The sequence below is a fragment of the Sebastes umbrosus genome, chromosome 4, assembly GCF_015220745.1.
Source record: "Sebastes umbrosus isolate fSebUmb1 chromosome 4, fSebUmb1.pri, whole genome shotgun sequence".
NCBI lineage: Eukaryota > Metazoa > Chordata > Actinopteri > Perciformes > Sebastidae > Sebastes > Sebastes umbrosus.
Window position 1 is genome coordinate 8,270,828 of NC_051272.1, and position 22,019 is coordinate 8,292,846.

At 42.1% G+C, this 22,019-nt stretch overlaps 1 protein-coding gene across 2 annotated transcripts in view; it reads left to right on the plus strand.

Annotated features, from left to right (window-relative positions):
* met (MET proto-oncogene, receptor tyrosine kinase) overlaps positions 1-22,019 on the plus strand; it is an 81,483-nt gene that overhangs the window by 23,914 nt on the left and 35,550 nt on the right. For both annotated transcript variants that reach the window (XM_037767323.1, XM_037767322.1), the window contains exons 3-7: positions 8,665-8,868; positions 16,767-16,895; positions 17,154-17,330; positions 20,174-20,331; positions 20,905-21,019. In XM_037767323.1, coding sequence (XP_037623251.1) covers positions 8,665-8,868; positions 16,767-16,895; positions 17,154-17,330; positions 20,174-20,331; positions 20,905-21,019 — 783 coding nt within the window. The remainder of the gene's footprint in view (positions 1-8,664; positions 8,869-16,766; positions 16,896-17,153; positions 17,331-20,173; positions 20,332-20,904; positions 21,020-22,019) is intronic.

Here is a 22,019-nt window from a genome sequence, read left to right on the forward strand (position 1 = left end):
CAGGAGATGGAGGAGTTAAAGTATTGATATAAACGCAGCCTACAACGCAGGAAAATGGTTGGGAAGATGTGTGCTAGAAAATACAGCCAAAACAAAATATAATTTCTAATACTACAATACAAAGAATTCAATTGGTGCTTCCGGGCATCTTAATATAAATGTGACCCTGTCTCACTGACATCACCAGCAGCCAGTAATAACCATCATGAGGGTCAGCGTCCTCACAGCAGATGTCACAACTATCGATGTGACCTCAGTATTTCAACAAATAAAAGTCAGGGAGAGACGTGCAAGTCCAGTGGGAACGTTTTACCGAACGATTCATGCGGAAAATGCAAGTCAAGCATGACAAGCCCGGGTTTATATGGTGTAATGTATCTCATATGTCGGGAGCTTTTATGAAACACCTAGGATAGGAACCTAATATCAATCATCAACCCATCTGTTAATGTAAACACCACAGAAATCAGCCTTATTGAATCATTTTAGAACCATGCGGAAAAATATTTTCTCTTAATATCTCATCTCTATCTGCGCATGTAAGAATGTTTTAAGGAGTCGACCCATCTAGTTCCCTTTGATCTGCAGACTGTAACTTTAGCTACTGTGTCAGTCTGACCGAATTTGCAGGGCAACTCTGGAAAGCTCATCTGAAGAATGTGCTGTTGCCGTTAAGTAGAAGTGGAATCAAAGAAGTTCCCAGACGGAGCAGAAATAAGTGACTTTTGGCCCCCGATCACCGAACTCAGCAGTCCATCATCCTTCCCCTTGTTTTGAATCGCATAAATCCCCGATCTCCGAAGAAGAAGAGGAGAAAAATCTGTTGATACATGCAGGAAAAAGCAGCCACTTTGTCGAGCTCCGATGAAAAATCATCGCTGTGTTCTCGGAGATGATATTTTAGTCTCTTATTGGAGGCAGAGGAGACGGAGGATGCAGGGTCATCATTCACACAGCCAGGTTTTATATAGTTAGAGTGATTTAGTGGCGCTGAGAGGGCTGGAAGCTGCATTGTTCCTGTGTGGGAGAATCCTGGAGAACACACACCAACAGATTATTTAACTGGTAGAAATGGACCGTGCATGTGTGTGTTTGTGTGCAGGGGAGGTAAAGGAAATATAAAAAAGAGAGGAAGGGGAGTGAAGGGGCAAAATTGAAGTCAGGACCGGCTGGAGGAAAGGGGGGACAGACAGAGAGGCTTTCAGACATTTCAACATTTTCATGAAGATCTTATTTTCAGTTGGTGTATGAGAACTCTTCGCTTTGCACAGGAAGTGATTTGTATTAGAGAAATCAAGAATTACGCTACAAATCTGTATGCTATTTTGGATGGTTGTAGTGTGTGGGCAGTGCATCACTGTGGGCAACTAATAAAATTAAATTAGGCAATTAAAGGTTCTTTCCCACTTCTTTCCTGAGAAACACTACACCAACACTGGCTCCGAAATGTTCATGAAATAAGCATGTGAACTCTGAGAGAGTGTGAGCATGAATATGTACATTACAAACCACATTCTCTCACAGGAAAGGATTTCAACATAGACACCATCATTTTCATCTGTGTGGAAAGGTCAGCTAATGTTGAATGATAATAAAAGAGTACTGCTTTTATAATAAAAAAAAATTCAGAATCGATGTATCAGAGGGTGAGTTATCCTTACTTTTAGTCCCTGATATGGTTGATAATCCAAAACACTGGACCTCAAAAGTGGACAGTTTGAAAATCAGCATACAAATTACATTGTCTTTTGTTGTTTCATGTTTCTGAAAGTCAAATATTATATTATTCTTGCTGTCTTCTGTTGGACCTGTTTATGTGTGAGGCCATTATAGACAGAGCTGTCGTCCTGCCTGGCGTCTCTCGAGGGCGAGGCCAGCTGCACTGCGAGTGCCAGAGTCTGTCCTCGCCTTATCGTCAGCTTCTCTTACTCCCTTTAACTGTCCCCAACACCCTGACAGCAACACACACGCACACACATGCAAACACACATTAACACATGACTCCATGCGCTCGCTGCGACCGGCCAGCCACTTGCGTACTTAGACACACACACACTTCACGGTCGTTACAGCAACTGAGGGTCGGGTTGCAGAGTAACGTGCACCCGGAGTCCAGGTGGAGCGCTGTAATGTGTGTCCCAACTTTACCGCAACAACACACACACACGCGTTGAGCTATTTGTGCACTCCGCATTCCTTTGCATTTCACTTTCTCTAAAAAATGCATTTCCACACACCCCGACGACAACCGAACCTCTCCGCCGTCTGGAGCGCACAATTGCACATGCAATGCGGAGGTCAAAGGTCTGTTATTCCAGTGAGAGAGCCAGCTGAGCGTCCAGCGACGAGACAGACTTTGTGCATGTGTGCGAGTGTGCTAACTCGGGCTAAGCCTCCGCAAACACTGTGTGTATTTCTGTACATTAGCAAGAGCGCCGTTACCCTATTTTTTGCACGGCAGTGACAGTGTTTGTATCCAAACCCTCTCCTGCCAGTAACCCAGTCCAGGGTTTATAATTCAGGCATTAGTGTGTCTATTCACACACAGGACCCAGGGGCCACAGTGAGAGTATGAAAACGACATTAGACCACGCAGATCACCTTTCACCCCCTTCTAGACTCTCCCGAGCGGTGCCGCGGGGTTTAGGAGCCCCACGACACCGAAACCCTATCGCCACGCCGTTGTTTTGGGGACAATGGCTGCTGGTTAAGTATGGAGAAGAAGGTGTACAATATTTCACGTACCTGCCCCTCGGTGGCTGTTCAGAGGCTGAAAAACATTCACAAATGGCCTGGAAGATGTAGAACATCAGGGGCACTTGCCAACACTGTAAATCTTCCAAAAGATCAATGGAGAGGAAAGGTGAAATATGAGTTTCAAACTCAGACATTTATGTGGTTATTGATTCACTCAATGATTAATCCTCCATTAGGGCTGAGTATCAATCATTGACACTTTTCTGATATGGACTAAATTGCGTCTATAGCAGAGTGTCAACAATGTGAAACTGTTAAAGTATAATTGTTACCTGTAAACATGCAGAGTACAACAGCTAGTTGCACATTGTAGGCAACCGTCTTAAAAACAGACTTGACAGAACTGAGGACTTTCTTTTCCTTTTCTTTCCAAAGTTGAGGTTTTGTTGAAGCAGCTGATATCGGCGAAGCCTACATGTGGTTTTGATGACTTGCAGTTGAAAAGATGTCTCGCCATCCATCAAAAGTGGACTGTTTTTATCAAAGCTGAGAAGATTATAACCTCTATTTCAAAGGCTTTTTGATGACTATATCTAACAGGTTCTGCAGGAGCCACCATGAGTGACTTGTTTGCTTCCACCAAGTACTTTTCTTTGTGGCTCGTACTCCGGTTTAGAAGCTGCTGCCAATGTTTTGGGATTTTTAAGATTTTTATATCATTCTGTAGCTTCGCAGTGGTGTTCCTTATGTCCGAACATTCAAATTTTGGTCAAAGTATATTCAATCTTGTGAAGGGCTCATTGCATGTAGCTCAAACTCTACAGTCTGCCTTGGAATATTTTTGAAGGAGACTTGAATTTTGTACTTTTTGAGATCATATTCCACACATGCAATGAACCCTTCACAAGATTGAATAAGCACAGTACACCAGAAAGATTCATAGAGCACCTGTATGTGATTACCACAAAGACCCAGCAGCGTTTTTACTCCGTTGTCGTCTTTGGTCAAAGTACGTACTGTATGTTTTAGCGTCAAAATGCTATTTTCCTAAGCCCTTCTAAAAACGTTCTCCCACATGACCTGCCGTAGGTTTCTGCATGAAGACGCTGCTACATGTTAAGTATATACATCTTTATAGTCAGTGCATTAACGTTACATACAGTAACTTAGATGGTGGTCGGCATGCTCCCAGTTTGGAGAAGCAGACAGGAGTACCGGCACGGAAGCTAAGCAATGTACTGCTGTGGATGCCACAATCCAAAAGTCACACAATAACACAAACTAACTAACCAATCGATGCAGCGGTAGACCAGCAACTCCTGTGTTCTGCGAGGTAAAATGATTGCTTTTGTGTATGGAGTCTGGTGGCTTTGAAGACAGCGCTATAACAGCTTCAGTTTGCCGTCAGAAAGGGATGATGGCGTGATAAAGCGTTGAAAATATTCTAAATATAGCGTACACTCAAACTGATAAAACTAAACTAAGATACCTTTTTCAGTTGTTCCCGTCCACAGCCACTTTACCTCGCCGTCAGACAGCCCTTTCTTACGGGGAACTGAAGCCGTTTTCTCGCTCTCTTTAAAGCCACCAGACTATTCAGTTATTTCCAAACTTATCACGGCTAACGTTGACTCAGCTAGTGCTAGTGTTCACAGTATTCATAACCTTGTTTATTATCTTACTTTGGTAACTTATGTCACTGCTTTTTGCTTACGGCTGAGTGGGCATTTTCATTTAGAAAAAAATGGAAAATAACGCAGATGGACCTGCCCTTTAAGATCAATACATTTATTGTCCAATTAGCTTGAAATCCTATTGTGAAAATCTTGTGTTTCAGTCGATTATTACTTTCTGGAGGAACCTGTTTGTCTCCATGTCAGTGTCAGTCTGATGTCCTCTAAAACTCTTTCTCCGTGCCAAGGAGCAGCCGTGGATAACAGCGGCGGAGCTTCAAACAGAGCTTGTCAAAACAGTCTTTCCACTGTCCGACTCCACTGCCTTGATCCTCAGGAATACCTCAGCAGAGGCAGAGGAATGCCTCCGAGAGCTTTCCAGTTCTCCCTCCCATCGTCCCTCTCCGCTTCAACAAACAATCCAAAGTCCTGTTTGTTTGCTCTGAAAATAATCAGCCCGAGGCCTGTTTATTGAGCCGCGTGGCATAATCTTCGCAGTGATGACGACTATCTGTTGTAGTTTTGAGACGTGGGAACAGTTATGGCAGATTCCCATGTTTTTAAAATGTTAATCTGCAAAATTACAATGGATAATAAATCGTAATGACACACAGATTCACACATCAAAAGCAACCTGTCCATCATGTTTGAGGTTGTTTCTTCTGCCTTAGACTTTATCAAACCCTCATCTCGTCCTACGTGTCCATATCTTTATCCAATTTCAAATCAATTTCAGTGACAAACTGTCATTTCTCATCCGGTGTGCACTCTCTTTAACCCCCCCAGTAATTCAGAGCAGATCAGCTGGCTGCACCACCTCGCTTAAAGTATCCAACCTTTTCAGCCAGCTTTCAATTTCCTCCACATTTTCCCCGAGTTTGACTTCACCGTTGTCTTTCCAGCGGCCGCCACTGACCTTGAGGACACTTAAATTAACCGAGGTCTGCTGCTGCGTGCATGTCGGTTTGCCAGGTTTCTCCTCAGCTTTCCTCTTCGTGCGGTCGCGTTTGTCTCAGCTATGTAACGTCACCAAGAAAGCAACTTTCCTGATTTATTACTCCACCATTGTTCTCCTCGTCTTCAAAGCCTGCCTTTGAGACCTACACTAAACAAATGATGCTGCAATGATGCAGCATGTTTCACACAAACCACAATACAATAATGACCTTATGACCGAGGCAGTGCTGTAGGTAGAAAGGCAGACAGAGATCATGAGTCTGTAAGTGATTAAAACCAACTTTGTTTGAAGACATTAGGGTGAAATATTCAACTACTGTCACCATGAAACTTCTCCAGTTGATAACTTACATGAAGGCAATATTTTTTTTGTGTTAAGTAAGTGTAAGTTTTCTTAAATTTAATTTTTCAATATGCAAATGATGCATTATCCTATTAACTATGTGCTAATTTGCATGAATTTCCAGAACAGAAATCTATACAGAAAATACTGTCAACAGCCATAAAAAAAAAAAATTGGCAAGTTTTTAATAGGGCTGTCAGTCGATTAAAATATTTAATCATGATTAATTGCATGATTGTCCATAGTTAATTGCGATTAATCGTAAATTAATCTCACATTTTTTATCTGTTCAAAATGTACCTTGAAGGGAGATTTGTCAAGTATTTAATACTCTTGTCAACATGGGAGTGGACAAATATGCTGCTTTATGCAATTGTATGTATATATTTATTAGTGGAAATCGATTAACAACACAAAACAATGACAAATATTGTCCAGAAACCCTCACAGGTACTGCATTTAGCATAAAAAATATGCTCAAATCATAACATGGCAAACTGAAGCCCAACAGGCAGCAACAGCTGTCAATGTGTCAGTTTGCTGACTTGACTATGACTTGCCCCAAACTGCATGTGATTATCATAAAGTGGGCATGTCTGTAAAGGGGAGACTCGTGGGTACCCATGGAACCCATTTTCATTCACATATCTTGAGGTCAGAGGTCAAGGGACCCCTTTGAAAATGACCATGCCAGTTTTTCCTTGCCAAAAATTTGCGCAAGTTTGGATCGTTATTTAGCCTCCTTCTTGACAAGCTAGTATGACATGGTTGGTACCAATGGATTCCTTAGGTTTTTTAATTTCATATGATGCCAGTATCTTCACTTTAGCCTTAAAACTGAACCCGCTACAACCTCCGAATGATCGATTGCATTAATGCGTCAAAGAAATTAGTGGCGTTAAAATGAATTTGCGTTAACACATTATCATCGCGTTAACTTTGTCAACCCTAGTTTAGATATGCAAATGAGGCGTTATCTAATGATAACTTTTGGTGAATTTATGAGAAATCTACAGACGCAAATAGACAAAGTAGTAAAATAAACACCTACATGTGTATTTTGGATGTTTTCTTTCCACTAATCTGAAAGAATAAATGTTATGGAAGAAGAATAGCTCAAAATTGACCAGTGCATGAAAAACAGTGGTTTTGCCTGTAGTGTCTCGCCTTAAGCCACAACAAAAGGTCAAAACTAAGGTCACAAACATCGAAGCGAAGCATTTAGGAGTTTCCTTCTAAAATTGCATGGCACTGTGAGGCACTTTGAAAGAAGCCGTCCACAGGTCTTCATAATCATTGTACCTGTACTCCCTCCCCCCTCCTCCTTGTGAGTCCAGTGAAGAGGTCATCATCCACTGAAGCTGAGAAAACAACAGAGAGCTCAGGCCTGGTCAGGCGGCCAGGTCAAGGACCTTAAGAGCCACAAGAGGCCCGCCACCCTCTGGGTCATTAATAATTAATGAAACCTGAGGCTGGGACAGGAGGCCATGACTAAACAGAAAAAGAGCCGGAGCAGTGAGACGGCAGGGCTGGGCAGTAAGCGTAGAGGAGGGGGGGGTACCGATAGAGAAAAAGCCCTGAACCCAGCTACAGTCTGTGCTTTCACTGTATGCTCCACAGGCTCCAGACACAACAATGTGCACAACCCAGCGATGTTTGAAAGCCAAAGAGGGGAGCTGGACTTTGGTTCTAAACTCAAGTGAGGAAGTAGAGAAAGAGAGAGAGAAAGGTGTGGTTGCCCAGTTGGATAGGGGAGAAAGTTTTTTTTCATGGAAAGAAAAACAGCATGAAAGTCTTCTCGCTGTTTCCCATGAAATCCTGCCGTCCTTCTATTCAACAAAGCATGCACTTGCCCTAGAGGTACTATCACGCCGAGACCTCCATTACGAGCACGGCCTGATGAAAGAGTAGCTAAGGGGGGCTTAGGAGGTTTGCTTCTCAACCCTCCCCCATCGGGCCTGATATGAAAGAAGATAGTTCAACATGATATTGTATAACCAGTAGTTTTCAGGAGAGCAATGTGTTTGGATAAGGTGATCCAATCTTGCTGACGAGTCCTGGAAAATATGATGCATTATCTAACATTTGTCTTTGCTGCTTGCTCCAGATTTTCATTCCAATGGAAGTTCACGACTTTGAAGTGGATTTTCTTGACTGTTAAACATGACCACACTGATGTTGCTGACATTTCTTGGCTGTGCCATATGTCATAATATCATGCCTGTAACCACAATAAGAAGCACTCTCCAGTATTATTCTCCCTGTACGTACGGTACGGCTGTCAAAGTTAATAGGATAATAACACGTTACCGCAAATTTGTTTTAACTCCACTAATTTCTTTAATGCATGAACACAACTTTTAAGTTCTATCAGGCTCAGTTTTAAAGCTAGAGTGAAGATAGATAAGATAGAAAACCTAAGAAATCCATTGGTACAAACCATGTCATTGTAGCTTGTCACGAAGGAAGCTAAATAATGCTCCAAACTTGCGCTAAATTCAAAGGGGTCCCTTGACCTCTGACCTCTAGATCTGTTAATGAAAATGGATTTTATGGGTACCAACAAGTCTCCCCTTTACAGACATGCCCACTTTATGATAATCACATGCAGTTTGGGGCAAATCATAGTCAAGTCAGCACACTGACACACTGACAGCTGTTGTTGCCTGTTGGGCTGCAGTTTGCCATGTTATGATTTGAGCATATTTTTATGCTAAATGCAGAACCTGTGAGGGTTTCTGGACAATATTTGTCATTGTTTTGTGTTGTTAATTGATTTCCAATAATAAATATATACATACATTTGCATAAAGTAGTATTAAATACTCGACAAATCTCCCTTTAAGTTACATTTTTAACAGATAAAACAAATGTGATTCATTTGCGATTAATCATGATTCAATATTTTAATCGATTGACAGCGCTAATATTTTGTAACTCTTGGAGCACACCACAGGGATTTTCTTCTAACTGATGCATTTTTTGTTTTTGCAGAGTTCGTCAGACAATTGCGACCCACATGAGGGAATCCATGAAGGGAAAGAGGGCAAGTACCGCCTGCAGGTGACCCAGTTTTTCCAACGGCTGGAGTACTGGCACAAAGAGCTGACAAACACTTTGGTAACCTCTATCACCGTGGTGCCAGTCCACGGCCGTGCGGTGGCATACCTCGGCACCGCCGACGGACGCCACATACAGGTAAAGAAGTCACTTTGTTCTGTCTTTAGTGAACTTTTTTTCAATAAATGCCTTTAAAAGCCAGTCAGGAGCCTAATTTGCATGGGAAATACTAGCAGTTAGGCGTAAACAGAGAGCCTGAGGCCACAGCAGCCACTCGCTCATTGTTCATGTAAATTTGGCAGGATGTCGGTACGTGAGGAGTGAAAGCGCTCCTGCTTGAGACACAACACACATTCTTCTCCAGGTGCGTCTGCTAGAGGCAGGTTGTGGGAAACTATGACCAGGCACCAGGACCTTTCTGTTTGCACAGTTTGCTTACCTTTGACCTGTGCTCAGTGAGCCTCCAAAAAGTCCACGTTTCAGTCTGCCATCTGAGCAAACAGTCCATTTTGCCTATCATTGTACAAACCAACAGTGGATTACACCCTCCTGATCGTTTGTCAGCTGCTTTCAACGTCTCATACATGACCGGTCAATACTGCTTTAGGACATTTTAGTCATGGGACACGTTTGTAGTCATGATTTTTGCAGACTTTGTAACATGGACAAAATAATGGAAAAACGTAATAAGTTCAGAATATCAAATATCATATACAAAGAAGTGGCCGCCCCTTAACCCTCTTACTTTACTCTTCTTCCTTTCCTTCTTCCGTAAAGGTTTTGTGCTTTTTATACCAAGATATGCATCCTTGAGCACTGACCTTGAGCGAAAGTTGTCTTTTAATTGCAGCGCTGACATTAAAGCACGCTAACTGAGGCTTTAATTATAAGATAAGATAAGATATTCCTTTATTAGTCCCACAGTGGGGACATTTGCAGAGTACAGCAGCAAAGGGGATAGTGCAGAAACAAGAAGCATCAGTAAAAACAAAAAGCAAGATACAACACAGTAAAAATAAAAAGCAAAACAAAAGTAGAGAAACATATAAAATATGAACAATTTAAATAGAAGGAAATATTAAAAATAGGAACAACATATACAGTATTGACAATAAACAGACTATTCTATTCTACGTAACTCAATTGCACAAATGGAAATGTGATATTGCACAGTGATTGGAATGAAAAGTCTTGTCAGAGATAACTTGTCTTTTTAGCAGGTATTTGGCTTCCAAGTAAGCACTGGTTTTGCAATTTGCAGGTCAGAAGAGGTCTACCAAACTAGGCTAAATTTGGTTGAAATATGAAGATTTCTTAAAGGGGACATATCGTGAAAAACTCACATTTTCAGTGCTCATACATTAGGGTATCTGGAGTGTCCACCAACCCACAAACTTTGAAATAAGACAACCCAGTCAGTTTTTTGTGGGCTGCCTTGATCAGAAAACATGTGATTCAACAAGCCATTCAGATTTGGCTCCCCTTCCTATGTCACATGCAGGAACATTAGAGTATACCGCCCACAGCTTGAGAACTACCTTTGCAAAGGTGAACCATATTTTTCTCTCAAGCCAATCAGAGCAGACTGGGCTTTTTCAGGAGGGGGTCTTAAAGAGACATGCACTAAAATGGAGCGTTTCAGACAGAGGGTGAATACAGGTATATTCAGACAGACAGGATGAGAAAAATAATGTGTTTTTTGAACATCAAAGCATGTAAGCATGTTCTAGTAGAAACCCAAAATACAAGTATGAACCTGAAAATGAGCATCATATGTCCCCTTTAAGACAATTTACATACAGATATAGTTATTTAAGTACTTTTGAAACAGTGGCTGTAAGTTAGATGTCTAAGGAAAACATTGTCTTTTCAACCAAAAGCCCAGTTTTACATCTCGACACTCAAATCACCCCATCAGTGTTAAGTAAGAATATATTTTAATGAGTTTCCAGACTAAGACCTGGCACGTAAAATACATTTGTAGGTTTTAGTGCCAGTGCACCTGCAGTTCAAATGTGGATTTGGCCTGTTGGAGGTCCGTTAGTTGCATTGTTATTGTTCTGAAGAGTCATCCAAGTGCTGATCATCGGGGTAAATTATAGCATTTTGGCATCCAACTTAATTAACACAGTATGACCAGTCTGTGTAGCTGCATGTCAGACTGTGACTCAATGGAGTCACTTTCCCTCTCTTTTCATGTGGTGTTGAAGTTATTTTGTCCATCCACTCCGACTGCACTCTGCATGCAAGCGATGGATGGTTACAGCTGCAGGGTAAAGTGCAGCGAGTGACGCTGCGTCGGTGCGTCGGTCCAGTGCTGGACCAGACAACGAATGGAATAAAACACATAAAGTAAAAGCTGAATTACCTCACGTGTTTTTGAAACACAAGAATGAAAAGACACGCATGGAAAGAGAGAGACGTGGAAAAAAAACAAGGGCCGACAGCTGCACGGAAAGGGAGGGGGGGATGGTGGTAGTGGGGAGCGAGGGGGCTTACAAGCCGAACGGCACGTTAATGGTGAACGGCGGGCTTCGCTGACACGTTCCCTCGCACGGCATTTTCTACTCTCTGAGCGTCCCATGCAGCTGTTGCTGTGTGTTTCTCTACCATCAACCCCCTCCCTACCAGGCCTTCCTTCAGTTTTTTCTTTTTTGTTGGTTTTTTTTTGTGATGGGCTGAATTGGCTGAAGTTCATTGTTTTAGCAGCTGTCCTGCACTGCAAAACTCTCCATCTTATCAAAGATGTTCTGCCTATTATCTCAGACAGAGAAGGACAAAGATTTGTGACAATGAACTGAACACTGATTTTAACTTTTATTAGCTATTAGTCATATGTAAACGTTGGTGAAAATGTCACAGCATGGATTTAGCAAAACAGGTTTCTGTCTAATTGTGCAATTAAACCAGATTGAACTGTTTTAACTGAATTGATTTGGAGTTGAGTTAATAGATATAGAGGGAGAGAGAGACCAAAGAAAGAGGATGGAGGAAAGAGATGTTAAAAATGGGGGGAGAAGGAGACAAAGATGCTTTCCTAGAAACCTAAACAGAGAAAGCAAAAAAATATTTGTAGTAGTCGAGAACCTGGAGAGGAAAACAAGAACAGGAAAATAACTGAGGAAGAAACAGAACATTCAGCAGTGATTTTGTTTTCTTCAGTCTCATTTTCAGTGACATCCTCCTTGCTCTCTAGCGTCAGTTTTGGATGTGTTACGCCACGGACAGACCGCCCACGTGAACCGCTGTTCACGCGTGGCTGCGTCGCGCGGCGGCTGCGTGATTCACGTGTCGGTTGTTCAGACCAGCTGCGTTTCTGCTGCTGCAGCTGCTGCTGCCAGCCCTTTCTTTCTACATAGAGTTTGCCTTTCATAATGGCCATTTCATTTCATTATAAATGTCATTTATATTTATTTTAGACAGAGAAAGGTTAAGAAACATGTGTAACAATTACAAACAATTTGTAAATAATAGTAATAATCCACAATTAAAACCCTGTACGTTATTCATTCATGGAGCTCTGCAAGTCACTGCATGTTCTACAACACTGTCCTGCAAATAGAAAAAAAAAACATCGAAACTGTAGTAATGTTGCTGATATGATATCAATATACAGTCAATACATCACTTTTACTGTCTTTTGTTGCTGTGAACCGCGCGCGAGAATAGGCGAGACCTCGAATCTCTAGAAGAGACGCAGCTGACACGCAGCCGAGCCGCGGGCAGTGTGGCTGCTGTAACCTGTTAACACGGACACAGAAATAAAAAACAACAGGTAGCGCAGCCGCCACGCGCTCCTGCCATTCCTGGTGTGGCCCAGGCTTTAGGTTGAATTCACACCAGGCAGCAGGGGCAGTGAGGCTCGCCGCAATAATTATGACATTTTTCTGCGGACGGGAGGCGTATTCATGTGTTTCAGGTGGGAAGAAATTGAAAGAAAGGAAATTATGCCACAAGACCCAAGTTGTAAATAACTGGAATAACATTTCAAGCACCCTTGCTCAAAGGTGTCTGGGTGTGAACGCAGTGTCTCATTCACTTTCCCTGCTCTGGTTTTCTACAGCGAGTATTTGACCTGACGACCCTCCGGCCACCTGCTCTCTCTTTCCCAAAGATAAGCCACAATAAGAATCTGTGAGAGGTGTTCGTCTTTGCTTCGGCAGCTCATTGTTAGCGTGATAAAAAGAACCTGTCAACTTTTCATGTATTTCTGTTTCCTGGTCGCTCCCAGCGGACGAGGCAAGAGGGAATATGGAGTTGAGGCAGTGAAAGAAAAAGAGCGTTGTTCCCCCCCCGATGAACTCCTTTCTGGCTCAGGAAGTGTTTCCCTCGGCTTCAGTTGGGCCACTGTGGGAATAACACAGTGGCCGTGTTTAGAGGCCAAACTTCCCCCCGGCCTGCTTAATACAATAAGCTGTAATTTACACCGCTATTACCTCCAGAGAGATGCCTGTTGTATGGCCTTGTCCCCAGCGGAAAGCCACCCATTATACTCGCTGTTACAAAGCTGACGTTGATCATGAGGCTCAAACAGAGGGAGGAATGACGATGGGAAACAAGGCGTTTCTGAGGGTGAGGCGAGGGCAAGCGGCGTATCTGCCAACCAACAAAATCACATTTAAAGTTTACAATGCAGAGTGTTGTAGGTATTTACTGGAATCACACACACACACACATACCATAACTCCCATCACTGCAGTGTCTCGTGAGTGTTTTGTTTTTGGAGGATTCATCGCACTGCAGCTCCATCCTGACACGGCAGAAAGATTGTGTGTGTGCCCAAGGACTATATCTATTTGTGTGTGTGTGTGTGTGTGTGTGTGTGTGTGTGTGTGTGTGTGTGTGTGTGCGTGTGTGTGTGTGTGTGTGACCGGGGGGGATGGTATAATTTAGAGCGCTTCATGTAACTGGAGCAACCACACACCCCATTAGAGACCCTGTTCTGTTCTGTTTGCTCCCAGGCCTGTAATTGCAGCGTAACCGCAAATGATAAATGCTGTTCCAGGTGTGTTGACTGCATGTGTGTGTGTGTGTGTGTGTGTGTGTGAGGAAGGGGGGGATGTATGTCTTGTGTGCGTGTTATTGTACGTGTTTGTGTGTAAATCCTGCATGTGTGAGATAATCTGAGGTAGTCAAACAAAGTGTGTGTGATGGAAAGACAGGATGGAGAGTGTATGTGTGTTGCATGTGTGCAGACTTGTGTGTGTGTGTGTGTGTGTGTGTGTGTCTGAAACACCTCCCAACATGTCAGACGACACGATGTTTCCTCCCAAACCAGACTCCTCTCTCTCTAAACCCCCTCAACTATGGTAGAAGCTAACAGCTACGTCTCTCTTGCAAGTTATCTCTTCAAATTATAAGAAGTTGAACTAATGATTACTGCTTATTAGGATACAGACAGTGATGTACTTCGAAATAAAATGCAATTAATTCAAGACATCAAGGTTTTGTGTCTACAGGCAGAGTACAGTTGTGAAGTCTGACCAATTGTATAACTGTCAAATGCTGCATGCTGGATAGATTGTAAGTGTCTCAGCCTCCAGTGTTTGTTAAAGGGTAATTTCGGTATTTTTCAACCTGGACCCTATTTTCAATGTTTTTGTGTCTAAGTGGCTAATGTGGACAGTGAGAACGCTGCAGATGGCAGCTGCTAAACGGGCTGTAATGTAATCGCTCGGGGAAACTCCTCACTGTCAATGTTCGTCTACTAAAAGTGTTTGTTTTTGCCACTGACAGGCTCAGATTGCTAATATAAGTGTCTGACAACATTATTTAAAGGACCCTAGAGAGAAAAAAACATGTTTCCTACCTTTCACTTGATCTGATCTGTCTGTTCGCTCTGAAAAGTCTCGTTCGGAAATCTTGCGTCGCATCCACATTGTCAGCTAAATATTCAGCCATGACACTGAAAATCGTTTAGATGACACTCAGCTACGCTTTCTGTTCTCCAACACAACAAACTCTGTCAACACCGGTGTCCCGTGGCACTCCTCTCTCCAATTCTCACTCATGTTTCTACCGTTGTCTTCTGGCAAAAAGTCACATGACACAATAACAAACAGAAAGTGAAAGTTCAGAAAAACATTTTATTTCTCTGTAGGGAGCCTGTTAGTGGCAAAAACAAACACTTTTAGTGGACGTGCATTGACGGTGAGGAGTTGCCCCGATCAATTACCTTACAGCTCGTTTAGCAGCTGGCGTCAGCAGCGTTCTCCCTCAATACTGGACCAATTCGAAAAGTCGTCGTCCCTATTATTCACTTAGACACAAAAACATGGGAAAATAGCATCCAGGTTGATAAATACCGACGTGTTTACTTGACTATGTGTACCCATTACAGGCAGAAATTATATTAGACAAATAACATATACTTTACTTTTCTTTTAAAAGTACTTATTGCTTTGATGGCACACACCTCCAAATGCTGGAAAATTTGTAATAAATAAATAAAAGAATAAATAAATATGTATTCAAGTTTAGTTTAAGTTGCTGTAAAATCTGACCAAAACTTTCTGATAAATAAATCAGGGTTGCTAAACCAACCCCAAACCTGGAAAATGTGGAAAATGTATACTTGACAAACATAATTAACTAATTGATTCATTAATTAATTAATAATGGCTGCATTCCAATTCGGTGTACCAGGGCATGGCGTACTGACACACCTAAATGGAACAGACACAGTAGTGGTGTTAGTTACACCTGTACTTTTCCTGCTCTGACAGTTCAAAATGTCTCCAGTGAGTTAGGTCTTCTAAGACATTATTTGTAGACCATGATGCTTGACTAAGAGGAAACATTGTAATGAAATGCAACTCTGCTTAAAGCCAAACTCCAGGAAGAGATGACACCATCTGGATCGTGTTCCTTCAACCAACTCCCTGTAACAAGGTGTGCTGGCGTAGCACCAAAAAATGTGTTGATGTCTTCCACTTTTTCATCCTCGAGGCTCGGTCTGTCCTCAGGCGATGCTGTGGATCTATTGTTGTACATTTCAGACTCCGTATAATCTTCCTTTCTTATTTAATTCATGGTGTGAGTATCGGTGTAAAACGTTGTGAAGCGTTTCAGATTAACACAGCGATAACGATGGAAAAAATCCCCACCTCCTAACCAGGAGTCCTCAACTGACCAGGGTGGTTATTTGTTGAGAAATACAAAAGACTGACTGACAGCAGATCATACAGTAAATAATAAATACATTAATTTCTGTGGCATTTACTCCTAATTCAGAACAGATTATATCTGTCACTATGATTTCTTACATAATGTTTTGGAGAAATGTCCATAAGAAATCAAGGGCTGTTGATCAGCACCAATAACTCACTGTTGAGTTACACAAATGTCTGGTTTAAGGCTTATTGTCGAAACCAAACTCTTATTTTGGTACAAGCCACCAATAGTTTGTCCATTGGTAAATTAAGTGTCTCAGAATGCAGTATTCTTGTTGAAGCATTTTTAATAACAGCTGTCTTGCACGGCAGCTGGATTCTCGTGATATCACAAGATCAAATGAGATTCGCACAATCACAGGATCACGTATGATATAATGCGTTTGTGTCTGAGCCACAGTGGTTTGGACCAATCAGCGTCCTGTGAGGAGCTCCTGGCAGCTACAGGTGTGGTTTAGGTTTGTGTGATGCGTCACGGAAGCAACTGTTCGTTCTAAACAACAATGGCGGCTCCTGAAGAGGTTAGCGTAGATGCTCCAATAGCGTCTGTTATATCAGAATTGGAGAGTATTTCTTCACTGAAAGAAGAGCAAAGAACGGCACTGAAGGTGTTTCTCGATGGAAAACATGTTTTAGCTCTTCTCCTGACTGGCTTTGGAAAGAGTTTGATTGACAGATGGTTCATCCAATCACCTGCCAAGTATATATACCTGTTTGCTGATCTAGCTTCTTGTTCTATTATTAGAAACATCACTCAGTCTCAGCTAATGATGCTGGAATCTGTGTCAGAGTCATGACAGTGTTGTTGCCGTTACATTAATAAATGTCCCTTTAAGACGATTACAATGTCCTTTTTTCTTTCAGGTGATGGTCTCCCGAATCGCCTCTCCTCACGTCAACGTCCGCCTGGACTCGAGACCCGTCTCCTCCAGTGTGGCGCTGCTGGACGCCGACGGCTCAGGCGGAGCCCTGCTGATGGCCACAGGAAACAAGGTGGGATTGGAAACACAGAGATTAAGGACAAAAATTCACTTTTTGGTTCTATGCTCTGCAAAATGCAAATTTCTTGCATTAGTGAGGTGATTACAAAAACACTTTAAAACAACAGTGATCACGGAGCAGAGCCAACAGATAAAAGAGAATAATGTTCCTAGAGGCTCACCGCAAGGGTTCTGCTACTAAACACTTTCTTCTTCTGTCTGAGTGGAATTGCTTAGTTTGTGAGACTTTCTTACGTCTCCCTCTTCCTAGATCACTAAGGTCCCTCTGATTGGCCCCGGCTGTGGTCAGCTGACCACCTGTGCTTCCTGTTTGATGTCGTCGCGGGTGACCGAATGTGGCTGGTGTGATGGACGCTGCACCAGAGCCAACCAGTGTCCCTCCCCCTCCCTCTGGACCCAGGACTACTGCACTCCTGTCATCACCAAGGTAACCAACTAGTCACCATGGTGATGGTCAGGGCAGGAGGCTCACTGTTTTTACTCACTATATACTTTCGGAATACAAAACATGATTCAAAAGAGAGTTTTTAAACAGTTTCCTTCTTGCTTGATCAATCTTATTAGTTCTTCATTGTTCAGTTCACTGCTCTGCAAATAACCTGAATCTAAAAGTAAACATGAGTAACTTTGTAGCTTCCTGCTGACTCATTTTGCGGGGAAACCTCATCATTTGATCACAGAATCTCATACCCAACTCGTCACATACGGACACTTGGTCAGGACCTCTCAGCGTCACTTAGGTTCAGACAACGAAACTACTTGGTTAGGTTTAGTCAAAGATTTTGGTTTTGCATTATATAAGTTTGTTACAAGGTATGTCATGAGAACCGATAATTTGTTACCAAGTTGATACTAAAATTCTGAAAATGTGACGGTACTCATTTTTTCTACAGTACCGCAGGTACTGTAGGTATTGGGGATCAGGACTCGAGACCAACGGTGGAGACGATAGAAAATTTCCCTGATAATGCTACATTGTGAACAACAAATCTGTGTTGAAATCGGCAGGAGGAGAGCTAGTAGCTGTTAGCAGCCGGCGGGCAGCACAGTCCTGCTTGGCTAAATAACGGAGCTAACGTACAGAGGTTGCATTGAGTGCATTATGATGCATTCAAGATCTATTCTGTAAAATTTTGTATTGGGTGAAGGTCAATTATAACGTTATCCTGATGTGTTCAAATATAATCTTGTAAAATTTAGACTAGTTTTTCTATCATCAAGGATTAATAACAAGTTTGCAAAAAACAGTATGCAAACGGTAATAAAGGAGTTCATGTTGAAGTACATGGGATTTATTGTTTTGTTTTACTTTTTTACCGTGGTATTTAACTGGGTATCGAGAATCGTAGAATTTCACTGGTACTGGTATCGACTACTAAATTTCTGGTATTGTGACATCCTTATTTGTTACGTAAGTTTGTTTCTTAACTCCAGTTACGTACGTGACGTAAGTTAAGTACTTTAGGTAACATACTTACGTTATTTAAAATAAGTCAATGTTGACTTCTGGTTACACACGTAGCACGAACAGCAGTCACTTTTGTTTTGTTTGACCTGTCCATCCACTGCGACCTCCGCCTTACATGAACTTTACTGCTCTTTATACTATGTCACCTGACTTCCGGAACAATGGAGGCTCTGGGAATGGGACCTCATATGTAATGTGTATGTTGAACCCGCGATCTGTATGTTTGCACTGGTTTTGTCTCTCCAGTGTGTGGCGTTTGTGAAGGTCACGGTCCTTCCTGAAATACCAGCCCTTTTACAGCAGCACTGTCCTATTTAACGCTGCTCTGACATTGTGAGACTTTACTGAGCTCAGTGTGGGTGGTGTTCATTCTTTCTCACTTTAATGTTGCACCCCAGGCTGTCAGACTGTCTCCATATAAAAAAAACACAACACCAAGCTACCTTCACTGCCCTAAATGCAACAAAATGGGTTAATGGGACGAGAACCTGTAAAAACGCCTCTTCCTCTGGGACCATTTTAACAAGGAGGAATTTGGAAAAGGTAGAAAGGTTTGATAGAGGTTTCTTATGCAACACTTACCCACTAGATGTTATCTTCCGAGTGTCATTGTTTACTTTTCTTAAATCTCATGCCAGGATACTCTCGTCTGTATCACTTACTTGCAGTGTTGTTGACACGAATACCTAAGTAAAGTTGAAATAAACCCCTTAATTTAGGTAGATATCAGTTAATAAATAAAATGGCAACAGGCATTAACAAACTGCACAACACTACTTCCTTTTCTAGATCTCCGAACATCATTTTTCAGACACAAACTCCAACTCCACCCAAAAGCTGATTGATCAAATATATTGATTATATTGCTGTCAATCGAATCTATCAAGGAAAGAATTGCGCTTTATTGGAAGAATTGCTACTAAAAAAGTACTACTACTAAACACACTGACTTAACTCAACTGTACTATAATTTGTGCAATAATTCAACTGTGTAATACCCTGGCATTAATACCGCATATATAATGTACATTTCAAGACATATTCTTATTTAATTCATATTTATACTATAATTGCATTATATTTAACACACCTAATTGATCCCACTTCTCAGCATTTAGTTTTTCTACTTTACTTATTTTCACTGTGGTTATATGTTATATATTCTTATAGTCTTAAATGCACATAGTTGTACATATTTCTTCTTATTTTTATTATTTACTTATATTTCTCTACATATATTGTGTTTATATTGTAGCATTATGTACATAATTTACATGTTACTTACTCCATTATTTCTATTTTCTTACATTTCTTCATGCTTTTATATCAGAGCAACTGAAACGTCCCAATTTCTCCCCGGGGATCAATAAAGTATTTTTATGATTCTGATAAAATTCTAAAATTTGTGAATAATATGATTCTATTTGGTCATTTTTGGTTACTTTACAACTCAAAGATACATTGATTTACAGCTCAAAACATAGAGAGCGCTGTAGTTTCAGATCAAACGGGTTCAAAGATCCAATGCGATGGCAGATGGTGGAAAGAGTTAAAAGGGAAAAGTCACTTCTGTAATGGCTAACCTGTCATTAAAGACGACGAGAACACAAATACACCTGGAACAATACCAGGGAGAGGCAGGTGGGGCAGCACAAACATCCTGTTAGAAACAGGAAGCAAGTAGTTTACGACAAAAGTTTGTATTAATTTGGATAAACATTCAGAGATCAGTGGTACTGAGGAGCATTTTATTAATATGATCTCAGACTAAATGTTTCAAATGTTCCCTTTGCGTGCGTTAGGTTTTTCCGACCTCTGGACCGATACGAGGCTCTGCAATGGTGACGATATGCGGGAAAAACTTTGGCTTCAACAAGACGGAGGGCTTCAAGACCTCTCTGGTAACCGTGGAGGTGGCCGGAGCTCCCTGCAAACTGCCCAGACAAGACAATATCAACAGGTGTGTGTTTGTTTGTTATTTTCTTGCTTAATACATCCCGTGCCTGTGTGTGTGTGTTTTATGGAAAGATATTGAGTTTTCTGTGCATTTTGAAATGAGCATGTTCCTGCACAGTATCTGAAAAGCCACCTTTGCGAGGCAGAGAGAGACAGAGTGTGTGTTAAGTGGTGGGTGTTTACGAGATAAAGGGACCCGTAGACTGGCGTCCTATAAGGGCAGAGCAGGAGTTTAAGAGGGGTTATTGTGTTGAAGGAAGAATGTTAAGAAGCCCCCCCCCTCCCCTCTCCTGCAGCCGTCCACATTCAACACATGACTCCTTTAACTGAAAAATTGCTGGGAAAGAATCGCTGCATCCAGACTTTCCACTCTCCCAAATCCACTGGAGCCATGTCCCATTCAAAAGCCCCTTTTGCTACAAACAACCTCATTACAAATTTGGGGGGGGGAAAAATAAAAACACCGCCCACCCAATCCCAGATGAAGATGGCCTCTTTGTGCAGGAGGTCATCATTGAATTAGGATAAGTACTTGTTGCCAGCGTCGGGGTATAATGCCTGGTCTGTGTGTGTTTAGGTGGACTGAGCTGCAGTGTTCCCCAGTGTTCAGTGGGAACTTCACCCCATCAGGACACACAGTGAAGGTCACGAGTGGACACAAGGTCGCCACGATGGAGGGCTTCACCTTCGTGGTAAGAATAAACTTTTTCCTTCTTTTTGGTTGCACTTTGTGAAAAATCTGTGTATTTTGTCTATAAATCGATCTGCCTGACATGATTTGAAGGTCCTCAGTATGTATACTTGTAGTGCTCGACAGTAACGGTTGCCGGGTTTAGGGGCGGCTCAGTGGGTAGAGTGGTCGTCCTTCAACCGTCGGCGGTTCAATCCCCGGTTCCTACTGTCTACATGTTGAAGTGTCCTTGAGCGAGACACCGAACCCTAAGTTGCTCCCCGGGCGCTTTACAGCAGCCCACTGCTCCTTAGGATGGGTTAAATGCAGAGGTCAAACGTACGAATCTAATAAACAATTTTTGGCTTCTTAGTATACATGAAAAATAAGGACAACAAACAGCAAAACATGCACCCCAAAATAAATACATTTTTAATATTTGTTTCATCAGTGATATTTAAGTATTTATGCTACAATCAGAACCAGATCCACACTGCACGTGACAACGCTGCACGTCTGTTGGTACGTTTACCCTCGTGCACACAGGCATCTCTTATAGAGACAACTAGTGCAGTACCCGTTCGGTCCACATACCCGTTCAGAACGGACCGATTGCTTAGCTCCCGCTAGCCACCTGGGATTGCTGCTTGCAGCGTTGTCGGGGTCTCGTGCCCGTTTGGAGCGCGTGGCCATTCGGAGCGGGCCGATTGCTGGCCCCCCCAGGAAGTGTTGCTTACAGCAGTGTCGAGAACTCATCGCTCGTTGACTCCAGGGACGTAAATTTGTGACGTCTTGGGAGGCGAAGTATCCCCGGCATCTTTGAGCTGGACGGAAAATTATACTGCAGTTTGTGTTTGGTTACTGTAATAAAGTTTTTATTCTTCTATGTCACATTTTCATTATTAAGCTGATACAGTATAATTACATAGTATCTTAATTACTCTAAATCTAAGATGACTAAAAATGGCAACCATATCTTTAGTTTTGGCAACCCAAAGCCGATGCCTGGTTGCCTGGCAACC